At 31.8% G+C, this 17,439-nt stretch overlaps 1 protein-coding gene across 1 annotated transcript in view; it reads right to left on the bottom strand.

Annotated features, from left to right (window-relative positions):
- The window catches only part of LOC132713188 (multiple epidermal growth factor-like domains protein 10), a gene marked incomplete at both ends in the record, with an annotated part of 33,102 nt that extends 16,104 nt beyond the window's left edge, over positions 1-16,998 (bottom strand). Inside the window, 4 exons of the mRNA XM_060695673.1 lie at positions 1,914-2,063; positions 5,328-5,477; positions 14,930-15,079; positions 16,846-16,998. Of these exons, the coding sequence (XP_060551656.1) occupies positions 1,914-2,063; positions 5,328-5,477; positions 14,930-15,079; positions 16,846-16,998 (603 nt within the window). The remainder of the gene's footprint in view (positions 1-1,913; positions 2,064-5,327; positions 5,478-14,929; positions 15,080-16,845) is intronic.
- Positions 16,999-17,439: the final 441 nt, after the last annotated feature.

Below are 17,439 nucleotides of genomic sequence, written 5' to 3'. Positions count from 1 at the left end.
TTGTCTATCGACTTATTGTAAATGTATTTACAACATGTTGTATCATTGTTTGAAATAAAGTATGTTTAAACTTATCTTCATTTAATTAGACACATTGAAATTCTTGTTTAAATATATAGGTTTGACGCTTTCTTCTTACAACCCGATTTTTAACTCGTCTGCTCCGAAGAAAAAGCCGAGATATCATGATTGTTGTGTCGTCGTTGTTGTCATCGTCCAAAGATTTAGTACAGCACATTACACAGTTGTAAGATAAAAGAAATTATCCTGGAGGCAACATATATTTGCCATTGAGATATACACTTTTTTAAATAATAAATATAAACAAAAAAGTTATTGACTGAGTTTACTCTTCACAGATGATGTTTATCAGCACATCGGTGCTATTGTTTGAAAGAGGTAACAGAGATGTTAAAAAAGGTCTTCATTATATTCATGCACATCTTCTTGTTTGAGATGAAAATAATTTAACTACTTAGCTTGTTATCAAACATAAATAGGTACTTTCAAAAAACCTAAAAGGTGGTGTTACATATTTTGCATTCATTATGATACAGTCGAACAAAGAAATTCATAATTGCAATTATAATTAATTATAACCTATTTCAATGTTTTAATTTACACTTTGTTAGAAAGTGAATAAGTTACCGACAGAAGATCAAGATGTCATTTGGCTTATATGAGGGTGCTTCAAAAGTGTCGTGTTGTGAATATCGCATTTTTCTTTTGAAAAAGTATGGGTTTTATCGAATGTCTAATTATATTAAATTATATGCATTCCTAGCGGGTTTTTATTATTAATGTAATGTTATTTTGTATTTTGACATACGCACGAACTTCCTATTACTTAAATTATTATAAAATTCTACAATCAAGGAAATAACTGCATTTATTATTGCCGTCCGAAAACATTCAACAAACAAGTTCAGTGAAACTGAACATGGATCATTCTGCATTTCACAATGTTTTACGATTTTTTAAAAGTTTTCGCATTTCACTATTTTCATATTTTGGGTTAAAAAGGTTGCAATGAAAAGAAAATTAGCTTTAAAAATTCAGTATGAATCAATTCCTTTTTATTTTCAATTTCAAATGAAAATTAGAATATTCAAAGAGACATTTGACAATTTCATGAACATATATTACCTTATAGAACATCATTGATGTGTCTCTTCTTCTTAATATACACTGATAGAATGTTTTCATCCAAGGTTTACTTTAAACAAACGTCAAGAGTTTCCAAACTGACAGATAGATACTCAACAAATATTTTTGGTAAGCTACAAGTCAATGTTACCTTATTTTGGAGTAATTATTACTCTTTCATGAGTCAGTAGCAATTTTACGAGATTCAATCAAAGGAAACTTCAACAATCCATTATTAAAAATGCTAAACCTGTAATCTAATTATGACCCGCAATAATTGCATTGTACATTTTATTTCAAACAGCAGCGAAATTTGAACAACATGTTAATATAAAGATAAGAAATGAATACCTCGTCGTGAAGCCTTTTTAATAGTGAACATGGAAAATCAATTCATACAGTATTCTTAACTCGGTTTTGTAATGTTTGAAATGCGGAATTCTGCTTAAGCCAGTGCCAGGGGCAAGAACGATGACTCACCTCAGTCAATGATAAGGCTCTCTCAAACCGAGTATTCATCATATTCAATTCTGTCTTAGGTGTTCTTTATGTTTTCTGTAATTTCTTATTTACTCAAGACTCCATTCAAGATATTGTTCGTAACAATCATACCAATACACCAATAAAAACACCCAGTCTTGTTTGAATATGAAAAAATCTAACCATAATTATTGATACAAGAACCTGTTAGATATACCGCTTGATAAGAAGAGAGATGCAAGATCTTACTTTATCAAACAGTTAGAAATAAGAATAAAACAGCATACTTATATTACAATTGGATCCTTGATATCCATCTTTGCAACCATTTAAGCATGTGCCGTTCACGTTATCGCATATGGCATTCACCCCTGACCTTAAACAGTTGCTGTTGCATTTATTCTGACAGTCTTTACCAAAAGATCCATTATCACACTCTAGAAAAATAATTCGTTTCAAAAATTTTGTTTCCTTTGACTTAAAAATAAACTAGAAATGTGTCCATAGAACACGGACGCCCCCACACATTACTATTTTGACAATCTTATGATTATTGTCAAATATTTTTGGGCTTCATGTGCCGCAAGTTGAACATTAAAAATGTTTTAGTGATTAATGGGCAAGAACTTTACAAATGCTGAGCAAATCCACAAGCGATTCCCAAGGTGCATACGTACACATGCTGACCAACATTCTTGTAAATTTCAGGCCTACACTGATCAAATACGATTTGAGCTATGCATGAATAAGTTGAAAATTGCAAATATATACTTAGTTAAGGGCAATAACTCTAACAATAATTAAACAAATCCACATGCAAAATCCCAGGTGCATAACTTCACAGTGATGTTGATCATTATTCTGATTCTATTTCAAGCACTCAAGGACAAAAAATACAACATAATGAAACGGGTTTTATAAAGTCAAGGGCAATATCTCTATAAATACTGGATAAATCCACAAGCGAATCGTTCAACTACACATGCTGACCAACATTTCAAATAAGTTTCATGATTCTAGTTGAAATATATTTTGAGCTACGTAGAATACAAATTGATACTTGCAAATTTTCAATAAGTCAAGGGCTATAACTCGAAATATATAAATTTTCAAGCGAAACCCCAGATGCTCAACTTCACATGCTGATCAACATATCTGTAAAGATTCATGTCCTACCAAATACATGTTGTGCTACGTGTGACACAAATCGAAAATTTCAAATACTTAATGAAGGACAATAACTCTACAAATACTAAATTAATCCACACGAAAATTCGCAGGTGCAAACTACACATACTTATCAACATTTCATTAAGTTTCATGACCTCAGGGCAATTACTTTTTCAAATTATTCAACGTTTTACTACGTCACGGGCAATAACACTAACAGAACAGTATAAATTCACAAGTGAAACCACAGGTGCACATCTTCACATGCTTATCAACATTCTTGTAAAGTTTGATGACTCTCGGTTATATACTTTTTAAGTAAAGTGTGACACAAGTTGAAAATTTCAAATTTTAACTAAGTCAAGGGCAAAACTCTAAAAGTACAAACTATTTCCATAGGTGCACAACTACTCATGCTGATCAACATTCCTATTAAGTTTCATGACCCTAGGTCATACATTCAACACAAGTTGAAAATTGCAAATTTTTACTAAGTCAAGGGCAATAACTCTAACAAAACAGAATAAATCCACAAGCGAAAACCCAGGTGCAATACTTCACATACTGAGCAACATTTATGTAAGGTTTCATCACTCATAATCAAATACTTTATGAGTTATTAGCGAAAAAAGTAGAAAATTTGTAATTTTTACTAAGTCAAGGGCAATAACTATAAAAATACTCAATATATCCACACAAAAATACTCAGGTGCACAACAACACAAACTGATCAACATTCCTGTAAAATTTCATGACCCTTGGTCAAATACTTTGTTGAGATACATACGACACAAGTTGAAAATTGCAAATTTTTACTAAGTCAAGGGTAATAACTCTACCAAAGCTGAATAAATCCACAAGCGAAACACCAGGTGCACAACTTCACATGCTGAGCAATATTTTTTAAGGTTTCATGATTCTAGGTCAAATATTTCTTGAGTTACGAGCGACACTAGTTAAAAATAGCAAAATTTACACTAAGTCAAGAACAATAACTCCTTTAATTCTAAATAAATCTACAAGAAAATACCCCGGTGCACAACTACACATGCAGATCAACATTCCTATAAGGTTTCATGATTCTAGGTCAAATACTTTTTTGCTACGTGCGACACAAAATAAGAACGGACGGACAGACAGACAAGGGTAAATCTTAATGCCCCCCAAAAGTGGGAGCACAAAAGCAATATTTTTATTAACATGTATTTTACTATCATTTATCGCAGACATTAGAGAACAAAAGTAACATTTTATTTAAACTAATCAATCTTAATATAATTCAAGACATATTTAAAGTCGTGTTTTAGGTTTGTTTGATGCTTCTTCTTAAAACCCGATATTTTTTAACTCGTCTGTTCCGAAGAAAAAGTCGAGATATTATGATTATTAGGTCGTCGTCGTCCAAATATTTTAGTGTAGCTCATTATTATAACAGTTGTTCAGGTATCAATATGAAAATTGGAATGTTTATTATCACGGCAAAAACGACATAAGGGCATTATTCTGAAAGTAATGTTTTTGTGTTATGCACCTTAATATCTAATATTATTTTGTCAAAATTACTTATTATATATATAAGTAGGACAATTTAAAAAAAACTATCAAAGATATGAAATTAAAACTTGTAAGACTTGATAATCATGACAACACAATTTGTAAGACAATACTAGTAGTCTGGATCCAGGAGGCAACATATATTTGTCATTGAGATATACTTTTTATAAAAAAAATCACATCTACAAAAAATAGTTGATTGATTGTGATTACCCTTCAAAGATGAGCTTTCACAGCGCATTGGTGCAATTGTTTGTGAGAGGTAACAGATCTGTTATAACAATTGTCTACATAATATCCATGCAGTTGTTCTTGTTTGAGATGAAAATTATTAAACTACCTAGCTTGTTATCAGAGGTACTTTCTAAAAACCTAAAAGGTGGTGTTTTCTTGTTGATCTTGTTTATCATATTTTATTACATATTTTGCATCCATTATGAGTCAGTCGAACAGAGAAAGTCATAATTGCAATTATAATTTTAAAGAATTTATTACGTATTCCAATGTTAAAAGTTACACTTTGTTAGGATGTTTAAAGTTACACTTTGTTAGAAAGTTAATAAGTTACCAACATAATATCTTGATGTCATCTGGTTTGTATTGGGTGCTTAAAAAATCGGTGAAAATTAATGTGTTAATTCTCAAATCTTGTGAAGTTCATTTCAAATTAAAATGTTTTACCTTCAAAGTCTGCGGAAATGCGGTAAGTGGAATATATGTATTCAACAACCATACTTTCAAGTTTACTTTATGCAGTTTGTTTTATATACTTTAACTAAATTGAATACAGTGAGAGCGACATTAATGGAAACAAAGTCCCGCGTTGTTGAGATGCCAATTAGAACACCCAGTTTGGTTTGAATATGAAAATAACTAACCATAATTATTGGTATTAGAAGTTGTTAGATACACCGCTTGGTCAGAGACATGTAAGATCTTACTTTATATAAACTAGAAATATGATTAAAACAACATACTTATGTCACAATGGGATCCTTGATATCCTGCTATGCAACCATATAAGCATGTGCCGTTCACGTGATTGCATAGTGCCTTTGCCCCAGATCGTACACAGTTGATGTTGCATTGATTATTACAGAGTTTTCCAAAAAACCAATAGCTGCACTCTGAAAAAGATTCACATAGTGTTTCCTTTATCTACAAACTAAATAAATAAATTAAATAAATATCTCCTTTAAATAATCTGCAATAACAGTCTAATGAAAAATGTTTTCCCATTAATTTTTGGTAAGAAACAAAAAGTACCATTCAGCTAACAATCCACATAAGCAAAATTATCGTTCTACTTCAAATTTATGTAATCTGTATTAAAATGTTACCCTACCCCACCCATTTTTACCACGTGTCTGACCATTTTCCTACTAAGGGAGCCTAATTTAAAAAATCCTGAAAATTTACCCAAATGAGTGCCTGCTTTCAAAGTTTCTTTCATTTTTTAAAGAAGTATATTGGTTGATCATGTAAAATATGAAATACTTTTACCGTCTAGTTTTGATTTTATTACACTTTGAAAATATCATTTACCATATTTATTACTAGATTTAGCATAATTTAGCCAAAAAATACCTATATAAATTAAAAAATCAAAATTAAACACTTTTTACTTTCCAAACGGGACATAAGAGATACATAAATAATGTTTAAAGTTAAAAGAAAGAAAAAAAGTTGACCCTTCTGGGGATTGAATCCACGGCCCTAATTTTCAATGAAGTTAACAGTAATTCTAGACTTTTTGAATACTCTTCAAAGCGGAGGTAATGCATTAGGATGGTAATACCTTAAACGTCAGTGGCCACCATGTTCAGGTGCCATTTTTAATATATGATGATGCAGAACAAACTTAACGAATTAAATTATCAGCAATTGCCTTAGTATTACCCTTATAAACTCAAGTTTCACCCAATATATAAGTCGCTACCTGTTATGCAGGTGCGATATAAAACCGCAGGTGACGTAAATATCTCTCTATATAAAATATTGAGAGTTCATGATAACGATGTTTTGCTGTGTTTCTCGTAATATGATTAGCATTTAGGTACATATTAAAGATGAACCTAATACTTTCATTTTTATATCCAACATAAAAATATCACTCTATTCCAACATAAACATATATTTTAAAACCATAACACTCATTTAAACCTAAATAACGTACATGTATGTAAATCCTCGCACATCTGCTTTCATCTCATTAGGCCTTCACTTATATCAAACTAAACTAAACACAATGATTCAACCGCATATCAATCCAAACACAATGATTCTACCGCAAATCAATCCAATTACTTTCTGAATCACGTGTCAACACTGCTTAGGCTGTGACAAAGAATTGTTGTCCCAGCTTACAGGAAAAAGGGCATAGTGCCATGTGATATTAACAGACAAAACATGTCTTGTTTTTTCTAACTTTTATGCTCATGAAGAAAACATTATGTTGGTAACATTATAAATAAACATTAGAAAAAATGTACAATACTGTGATTTTGACTGGATGATTACCTAAACTTTCATCGACTATATAACAGTCATTATGCAAAAATGGGCATGGTGTGGTTAACGCAGTTCTAATTTTCTAATAACCATCTTTCGGATATCTTAATTGGATTGCAAAAAAGAACGGATGCCAGGCCTAACTGCCCCCTAAAGTATGTTGACAACACTTGAACGTGTGAAAAAAACAAAATTATCACAGGTCATAAATTACGTAACATATTACACAACTGGAGGTCAGATCCTTTTGTTCACATAGATCAATTAGGTTTTATTATCCTTTAATACGAATACAAATCCGAATTTTTATTAAGCATAAAACAAAATACATTGCTTATAGCCAATTAACAATGATACACATGTACAGTGAAAGGAATAGCAGTTAACAAAACACAAGTTTTCTGAGAATACAAGTAAATATAGGAACAAATTAGACTTGTACTTATCAATAATATAGTTTTACAGAAAAAATATCAGATTAAGATATACGTTTACGAAATGCCCAATACAAAAATTAAGCTAAGACACATATAGTTTTCTTTGAGTCTGACGACAAGAGACTATCTAATTAATTCAAAGTCGGCCAATGGCAGTAGTATCTGTTAAAATATTTTGTCGAAGATCTTGGTTGTTGGGACACACAAGGATAAAGTGGTATTCACTCTCTATTTGCTTCATATTGCAAGATTTACATAATTGCTGTTGTCTAGGAGTGTTTTTATATCTACCAGTTTCTATAAATAAATTATTAACAATAGAAGGATAATTCTAACACACGGTGAGAAAGACACCTAAAAACACGTCTTTAAATTATTTAAAATTCATCAAAATTAGCATGTAGGTCATTTAATAGTTAAAAGTTCATGTAATGTAAGTAAAATAACACGAAGCCGTAAATACAGTTCATAGGAGAAATAATATCAAGTACTCTGAGCAGGCTCAATTAAACCTAGCATTTTTTCGTGCTGGGCTTTCTTTAGGAATTCTGTTTTTCTCCATTTTATTTGCTTTCTTTATTAATTTGGTTTATAATACAGGTCTTCAGGTAGCATTAACCTTTAATAAATGAATGGTTATTTCGACCCGGCCAATTGTGTTAAAAGTCGGTGTCGTTAATGGAAAATCGTGTTCAGTAACAACACTTAAAACTGAAATTTCATAACATAATCGTACTAAGTGCGCATGCGTGAGCAAATGGTGGAAATTTTAAATCAGTTTTATAGAGAATGGAAAATTAATATATTTACAAGTTATTTAGTGATCAAAATAAATTTTGGATATATTTTTTGGTAAAGGGAATGTTTAATATTGGGACCATATGACCAGAAAGCGAAAAAAGTCTAAAACTTCGCCTGGAGATGAAAAACATCAAACACCAGTGAAAAGGCGGGAACGTAAACAAAAGCAAAACATGGACAAGGAAAATGGACAAAATGGACAAAAGCTAAGTACTGACTCATTGTTTAAACAAACACAACCTTATACCCCCCAATCACAGTTATCATCATCGAACTTTAGATACACGTACCCCCCCCCCCCCCCATGAATATTGGTGCAAGCCCCTACCCAATTATGGGACAAATGGATGTATGTAACTCATCTTATGTTCATGTAACCGCCTCGCCAGGCACAGACGTTATGGCAATGATAATGAAACGGTTGGATAGTATGGACAATTAACTTTCCAGGTTAGATGCAATTCAATGTAGTGTTGACAGTATAAACATGCGTATCCAAACAGTGGAATTAAAGGTCAATAAACTCGATGATAAAGTACAGGCTTTAGAGCGTAGCCGCGACTTCGATAGTCAAACTTTGTTGGAACTGAATAAGCATCACAAAGAGTTAGATAGTTTTGCCAATAAAATGTCGAAAATTGAACTAGAACATAAAAACATAGAAATCGCATTAAAGTCAGAAATACAAGATTTAAAATGTCGTAGTATGCGGGACAATTTATTGTTTCACAAAATCAAAGAAGGAAAAGATGAAAACTGTGAAGTTCAAATCCTACAATTCATTGACGAAAAACTTAGAAAATGCAACTAGTGATATTCGACTTCAGAGAGTACATCGCATTGGGCAATATAGAGCCGGAAAAACACGACCGATTGTCGCTAAATTCACGGTCTTCCCCAATCGTGAGCGGGTGCGACGAGCTGCTAAGGAGCTGAAGGGATCTATCTTTGGCATATCAGAACAGTATCCGAAAGAAATAGTAGATCAGCGCCGGAAGTTAATCCCTATCATGTTACAGGCCCGCCGGGATGGAAAGGAAGCATACCTTAAAATGGACAAACATTAACAATCAGCTTTATACAGAATCATGCTAGGAACCAAGTGGGAATGTTTAAAATGTATATCGTGGAACGTAGAAGGACTTACTGTGGAAAAAAAACAATGCAAGGATTTTTTAGACATATTATGTAAAAATGATATCATCTGTCTAAGTGAGACATGGACAAACAAATCGTCAAATATTGAACTTAAAGGCTATTCAAACCCAATTCATTCATATCGGAAATATCAACACCGTAGGGCAAAGCGGTCAAGCGGCGTACTTGTGGTATATATTAAAGACACTATAAGGCAAGGAATAAAAATTGTTGAAAAATCTATAGACTGTATAATTTGGTTAAAAGTAGATAAAACATTTTTTTTAATATTAGAGATGATATATATATTTGTTTTACATACATCGCACCTGAATCTTCCCCTGTGCATAACGTTTACAATATTGATATTTTTTTCACAACTTGAACAAGATATTATAAACTATAATTTGCTAGGCAAAATATTTGTAGTAGGCGATCTTAATAGTACAACTGGTTGTAAAGCTGATTTTATCCATTTTGACAGAAATATTAGTACTGGTGACGTAATAACTATTGATAATCCCATGCCTCGCATTTCTCGAGATACTACGTCAAATCGGTTCGGTGATTATCTACTTGATCTCTGTAAAGCAACCAATCAGCGAATAGTTAACGGTCGCTAGCCAGGTGATCATGGGAATTTACCTGTTTCACGCATAACGGAACAAGTGTAGTAGATAACCTACTTACACAAGAAGATAAATTTTGCTTACTTGGCAATTTTTAGGTCGGAGAATTCAATATTTTTTCCAACCATGCCACATTGTCGTTTTTTTTTAAAACTAATATTGAACCATTATATGAGCCTACAAGTAGTACTAATACACGTATTAAGTTTGATAAAAGATACCAAGATTTATTTTTGAGAGATATATCTCACCATTTGAACTCACTTGAAAGGGATTTACGTTCTGAAATTAATAGAGAAAACAGTGTTGATAAACTCACTTCTATTTTTACTAATTTTTTGTGTGAGCATGGTGATAAGTATTTCAAGAAGACTTATATTGTTGACAGTGAAGTTTGTTTTAGTGATCATAACAAAAATAAGAAATGGTTTGATAATTTATGTTCTCAAAAATTGGCTGCATATAAGGATGCTGTATCCAGATATAATTTATCTTACTCTTCAGAGGATAGAACTATACTTTTTAATAAAAGAAAAGACTATAAATATCAATGTAGAAAATCAAAGAATGCTTTTAATAATACATATTGTCAAAATTGAACGATTTAAGGAGGAAATCACCAAGGGAATTTTGGAAAATATTCAAAAGTACAAATTCTACTGTTTGTGGGGAAGATATTTCAGTTAGTGATTTTAAAGATTATTTTTGCAATTTAATGTCAGGGGAGAGCGAGGAAGTAGAAAATTATGACTATGACGATTTTATCAATAATTTAGGTGAGGGGATATATGACAGTAGTGCATTTGAGACGCTAGATGAACGTATCACAAATGAGGAAATCTTGAAAGCTATCAAGAAGCTAGGAGTAAACAAAACGCTCTCGTTAGATAATATCCTATATAAATATTTTAAAGTACCCGTCCCTCAGATAATTCACCCTTTAAATTTGTTCTTTAACGATATACTAGATAAGAAGAAATTTCCCAAGTCATGGGCGACAGGTGTTATTATTCCCTTGCATAAGAAGGGCACTGTTTCAGATCCCAACCATAATAGAGGAATCACACTTACTAGCTGTTTTTCTTAGCTGTTTTCAATTATATTTAATGATAGACTTAAATCATGGGCTGAAGACAACTGTGTATTGTCGGATGCCCAGTTTGGTTTCAAAAATGGGTATAATACAGTTGATCCTGTTTTTATCTTACATTCACTGATACAAAGGCAAATTGAAAACAAAAACTGTACTGTTGTTTCGTTGATTATAGAAAAGCATATGACTGTAGTGATAGGTCAAGGTTATGGTATAAACTTATAAAATTGGGTATTGACGGCAAATTCCTGTCAATTATAAGATCGATGTATAATGAGGTGAAATTGTGTGTTAAACAGGAACTTTATCTGATGTCTTCAATAGTAACATTGGTCTATTACAGGGGGAGATAACTTCTCCAATATTTTTCTCCCTGTTCTTGCATGATAGTGTCGAATAACACCTGCAAAAAATATTGACGTTTGTCTTTATATCGACCAAATATCAATTTATTTATTGTTATTTGCTGACGATGCCGCCATCATTTCAGAATCTAGGTCCGGTTTGCAGAAGTCACTTGATAGTTATTGTCCTATTGTAATCGTTGGAATTTGACGGTAAATGTTGAAAAGACAAACATAATTGTATTCAGAAAAGGTGGTAGACTTGGTAATATGGATAAATGGTTTTATAATAACCAAGAAATCGAGGTAGTAAATTCATTTAACTACTTAGGTGTGGTATTCACGAGTGGTGGGTCATTCATGCAAGCTACAAAGACGTTAGCTGGGAAAGGCTCAGATCATTATTTTCATTGTTACAATTGTAACGTGACTACAAAGTACCAGTTAACATTATGTTTAATCTCTTTGACGCCTATGTTTTATCAATTTTAAATTATGGCTGTGAAGTATGGCGGTTTATGAATGCAGAAGTTTGGGAACGAGTACAAAAATTTTTTGTAGGTTTATTGTAAATGTTAAACAGTCAACAAATACTTTGCATCATATGCAGAATAGGGGAGATTTCCTCTTTACATTGAAAGGCATATTCGTATGATAAAATATTTTCTAAAGTTAATTACAGGTAAAAAAGATAATTGTATATTGAGAACAATATTGTGTAGACAAATATATGATGTTGATGTGGTAAATTGTTCAACAAACTGGGCTTCAAAAGTTCCGTCAGCAGGATTTAATGAAGTCTGGTTATATCCCGATTCTGTTAATATAAAACTATTTGTACCTATTTTTAGGAATAGATTACGGGATATTTATATAAGTTTTTGGAAAGATGGTATTCAATCTTCACCATTGTTAGATGTATATAAGGAATATAAGATCACATTTGAACAATCGTTATATATAAAATATATTGAAAATGTAAAATATAGAAATGTTTTAGCAAAAATTAGACTCTCCTCACACAAACTTAATATCGAGTTAGGAAGACATAACAATGTACAAAGGAATGAACGAAAGTGCACTTTATGTAATATGAATGGTATAGAAGATGAATTTCACTTTATCCTTAAATGTCCAATATATTCTGAGTAAAGAAAGATATACATTCCAAGATACTATAATTGCAACACAAGTATGTTTAAATTCATTTCATTAATGCAAACTGGTCGCAAGAAAGAAGTGAAAAATTTAGCTATATTCTGTGATAAAGCTTTTAAATTAAACGTTCGGTGAAAATGATGCCTGATTAAAAATATTCATTTCAAATTTAAACTATTATCTTTAAAGACAGGTTGTGCTGAAACCGGAACATGAATGTATTTAACAACCACACTCTCCACCTTATGCATTTTAATGTATTGGGTATACGACTTATTGCATCAAAATTTTGTTTAATATAAATGTCTTTCAGCTACTCCGCTTTAAGGTGATTTTGAAATGCTAGGCAGGTGTTGTAGCATAAGGAATATTGAATAAAATAAAATGTAAAAACAGATATTTTAAAGTTTCAACCTTAACATGTCACGTTTTATTTATTTATTATTATCATCATTATGTTTAAATCAAATATCAAAAGACAATTTCTAATAAATTTTTAACAAAATTCATCAACATCATATTGTTTTTTTTTTCAAATTATAGCCACAGTGACATATTTGTTACTTGTGACAAATATTTAATTATTTATATTTAATAAACATACTTTATAAATATTCTTCTCTGAAGCCCCATAGGTCAAAATAGACCTTAGATATTTTGTATGACAATTATATTGAGTTTTTTGTACATAAAGGCCCTGACCTAAAGGATGATGTGTCTAAATATGAATTTAATCTATTTATTAACAACAAAGTTATAGCCAGTTGAAGGAAAAACAAGATAATTTTGTTAATTTGACGTCTAGTCTTGTCTCAGTATAAATCAAATCTATACACGAAAAACAAAATAATGACACTTTAACCAAATGTCAAAAATTGACTGAAACGGTCAAGGTCATTTAAAGCTCAAGATCAAGGCCTTTTCAATTCCTAAGAAGGTCTTGTGCAAAATGTTAATTTATGCAAGTATGAAGATAACCAATGAATTAATACAAAGTAACAGTCAATTATAGCAGAAATCAGTAAAAATTCCATAATTTGACCTTCAAGGCCAATGTCATCAATTAACCAAGACCAGTTTCGTTTGAAACACATAAAAGGTTCTACCCTGAAAACGGTTGAATCTTAATATAAAGTTAAACCATTCATTTATAACAAAGTTATAGCCAGTTGGAGACGAAAAAAGAAAAAGAAATGACAATAATTTGATCTTAGAGGTCATAGTCATTTACGAGTGCAGGTTTAAGGTCAGTCTTGTTAACTATAAGGTCTTCCTAAAAGTAAGTATCTTCCCCTTTGCCTCTAGTTTTTATTTGTGGGCCTATTATTATTTTCTTTGAATTCCTAATCAGTTACAAATTATTTATCATTTAATGATTAACCTGTCTTTGCCCTGTCCTTTTTATGTTTGGGGTCCGCCTGGGCTCCTTCCCATTGGTTCTTGTTGCTGGGTCATATGGGGGTTGCGTTCATTGAACGCCGCCTTTCCTTGTTGATCTTGTTTATCATATTTTTTCCTTAAAAGATTGTTGTTTTCAAGTATGAAGAAAATCCATTTAAAAATAACAAATTAGCCACTAATATTAAAAGTCGGCAAAAATCAAGCAAAATTTAGACAATTGACCTTAAAAGTCATACTCACTTGATCGGTTATATAGGTCAGTTGCCCAGGGCAAATTAAAATAAAACTACTGTTGCATGCAGTACTTTAGGAGTGGGAAATTAAGTCTGCATTAGACAGATGTCTGATGATCTGGTGATGAGAATAACTGTTAACAAAGTAATTTAATCAACAAACGTCAAGAATTTCCAAACTGACAGATAGATATTCAACAAATATTTTTGGTAAGGACAAGTCCATGTTACCTTATTTTGGAGTAATTATTACTCTTTCATGAGTAAGTAGCAATTTTACAAGATTCAATAAAAGGAAACTTCAAAAATCCATTAATAAAATTGCTACACATGTAATCTAATTATGACCCGCAATAATTGCACTGTACATTTTATTAAGCGAAATTTGAACAACATGTTAATATAAAGATAAAAAATGAATACCTCTTTGTAAAACCTATTTAATAGTGAGCATGGAAAATCAATTTCTACAGTAATTTTAACTCATTTTTGTAATGTTTGAAATGTGGAATTATGCTTAAGCCAGGGTCAATGCCACAAACGATGACTCACCTAAATCCATGATAAGGCCGTCTCAAACCGAGTTTTCATCATTTTTAATTCTTTCTTAGGTGTTCTTTATGTTTTCTGTAATTTGTATTTTACTCAAGACTCCATTCAAGATATTGTTCGTACCAATCATACAAATTCACCAATAAGAACACCCAGTCTGGTTTGAATATGAAAAAACGAACCATAATTATTGATACAAGAACCTGTTAGATATACCGCTTGGTAAGAAACATGTAAGATCTTTCTTTATCTAAAAATTAAAAATAAGATTAAAACAGCATACTTTTATTACAATGGGATCCTTGATATCCATCTTTGCAACCATTTAGGCATGTGCCGTTCACGTTATCGCATATGGCATTCACCCCTGACCTTAAACAGTTGCTGTCGCATTTATTCTGACAGTCTTTGCCAAAAGATCCATTATTACACTCTGGAAAAATAATTCGTTTCAACATTTTGTTATCTTTGACTTTAAAATAAACTAGAAATGTGTGTATAGAACACGGGCGCCCCCACACCTCACTATTTTGTCAATCTTATAACTCTTGGTCAAATATTTTTGGGCTTCATGTGCCACAAAATGAGCACTTAAAATCCTTTAGTAAGTAAAGGACAAGAACTTTACATATACTGAACAAATCCACAAGCGATCCCAAGGTGAATAGGTACACATACTGACCAACATTCTTGTAAATTGTACGCCTATACTGGTCAAATACGATTTGAGCTATGCAAGAATAAGTTGAAAATTACAAATTTATACTCTAACAATACTGAAACAAATCCACATGCAAAATCCCAGGTACATAGCTTCAAAGTAATGTTGATCATTATTACTGTAAATTTGGCTGATTCTTACTCAAACACTCAAGGAACAAATAATACAACATAATGAAACGGGTTTTATTAAGTCAATATCTCTACAAATAAATCCACAAGCGCATCGTTAACTACAAATGCTGACCAACATTTCAAATACGTTTCATGATTCTATGTGAAATTTGTTTTGACTTACGTAGAACACAAATTGATAATTGCAAATTTTCAATAAGTCAAGGGCAATAACTCAGACACAACATATAATTTCACAAGCGAAACACAAGAACTTCACATGCTGATCAACATTCCTGTAAAGATGCATGACCCTATGCCAAATACTTTTGAGCTACGTGTGACACAAGTTGAAAATTTAATTTTTTTACTAAATCAAGGACAATAACTCTACAAGTACTACGAGTATATTAATCCACACGAAAATACCCAGGTGCAAACTACACATGCTTATCAACATTTCTGTAAAGGGCAATTACTCTAACAGAACAGTATAAATTCACAAGCGAAACCACAGGTGCACATCTTCACATGCTGATCAACATTCTAGTAAAGTTTGATGACTTTCGGTTAATATATACTTTTTGAGTTACGTGTGACCTAAGTTGAAAATTTAAGGGCAAAATTCTAAAGATACAAGATATTTACATAGGTGCACAACAACTCATGCTGATCAACAGTCCTACAAAGTTTCATGACCCTAGGTCAAATACTTTTTGAGCTTCATGCGACACAAGTTGAAAATTGCCATTTTTTACTGTCAAGGGCAATAACCCTAACAAAACAGAATAAATCCACAAGCAAAACCCTGGGTGCACTACTTCACATACTGAGCAACATTCCTGTAAAGTTTCATGGCTCTAGGTCAAATACTTTTTAAGCTAGGTGCGACACAAAATGAGAACGAAAGTACCGACTGACTGACGGACGGATGGACGGACAAGGTAAATCTTAATGCCCCCGTTAAAGTGGGGGCGCAAAAGCAATAATATATCAAAATGTATTTTAATTTTAAAAAAAATATCGCGGACATTAGAGGACAAAAGTAACATTTTATAAAAACAAATCAATCTTACTTTAATTCAAGACATATTTAAATTCGTGTTTAAGGTTTAGGTTTAATGCTTTCTTCTTAAAACCCGATATTTTACTCGTCTGTTCCGAAGATAAAGTCGAGATATTATGATTGTTAGGTCGTCGTCGCCCAAATATTTCAGTGTAGCTCATTACTACGATAACAGTTTTTTTCAGATATCAATATGAAAATTGGAATGCTTTTAATCACGACAAGAACCAAATAAGGGCATTATTCTGAAAGTTATATATTGTTATGTACCTTTATATCTAATATTAAAAACAACATACTTATGTCACAATGGGATCCTTGATATCCTGCTTTGCAACCATATAAGCATGTGCCGTTCACGTGATTGCATAGTACTTTCGCCCCAGACGACCTTACACAGTTGTCGTTGCATTGATTTTGACAAAGTTTTCCAAAATACCAATAGCTACACACTGGAAAAAAGATTCACATTGTGTTTTTTTTTTTGACTCCAAACTAAATACAAGTATATGTCAACCTGCATTTAAACGTCAGTGGTCACCATATTCACGTGCTTTTTTAATATTTGATCATGCAGAACAAACTTAAGTAAGTTTATGTTTAATTGGAGACCAATAAGCTTGCTCAATGTTGATTATAAATTTGCAACAAAAACAATTTCAAATAGAATGAAAAAAATTCTGCCGTCTATAATAAGTTTTAATCAAACTGGTTTTATGAAAAATAGATATATTGGTGAAAATGTAAGGCTGATTTTTGAAATTATTGAACATCTGCAGAAAGAAAATAAACCGGGTTTATTATTCTTTGCTGATTATGAAAAAGCATTTGACAGCCTAAGCCATCAATTTATATTTGATACACTGGATAAATTTAATTTTGGCAAAGATCTT

This window comes from Ruditapes philippinarum, unplaced genomic scaffold, assembly GCF_026571515.1.
Source record: "Ruditapes philippinarum isolate M1 unplaced genomic scaffold, ASM2657151v2 ctg5762_1_1_1_1, whole genome shotgun sequence".
NCBI classification, from domain to species: Eukaryota; Metazoa; Mollusca; class Bivalvia; order Venerida; family Veneridae; genus Ruditapes; species Ruditapes philippinarum.
This window is presented reverse-complemented; position numbering and strand designations above follow the sequence as displayed.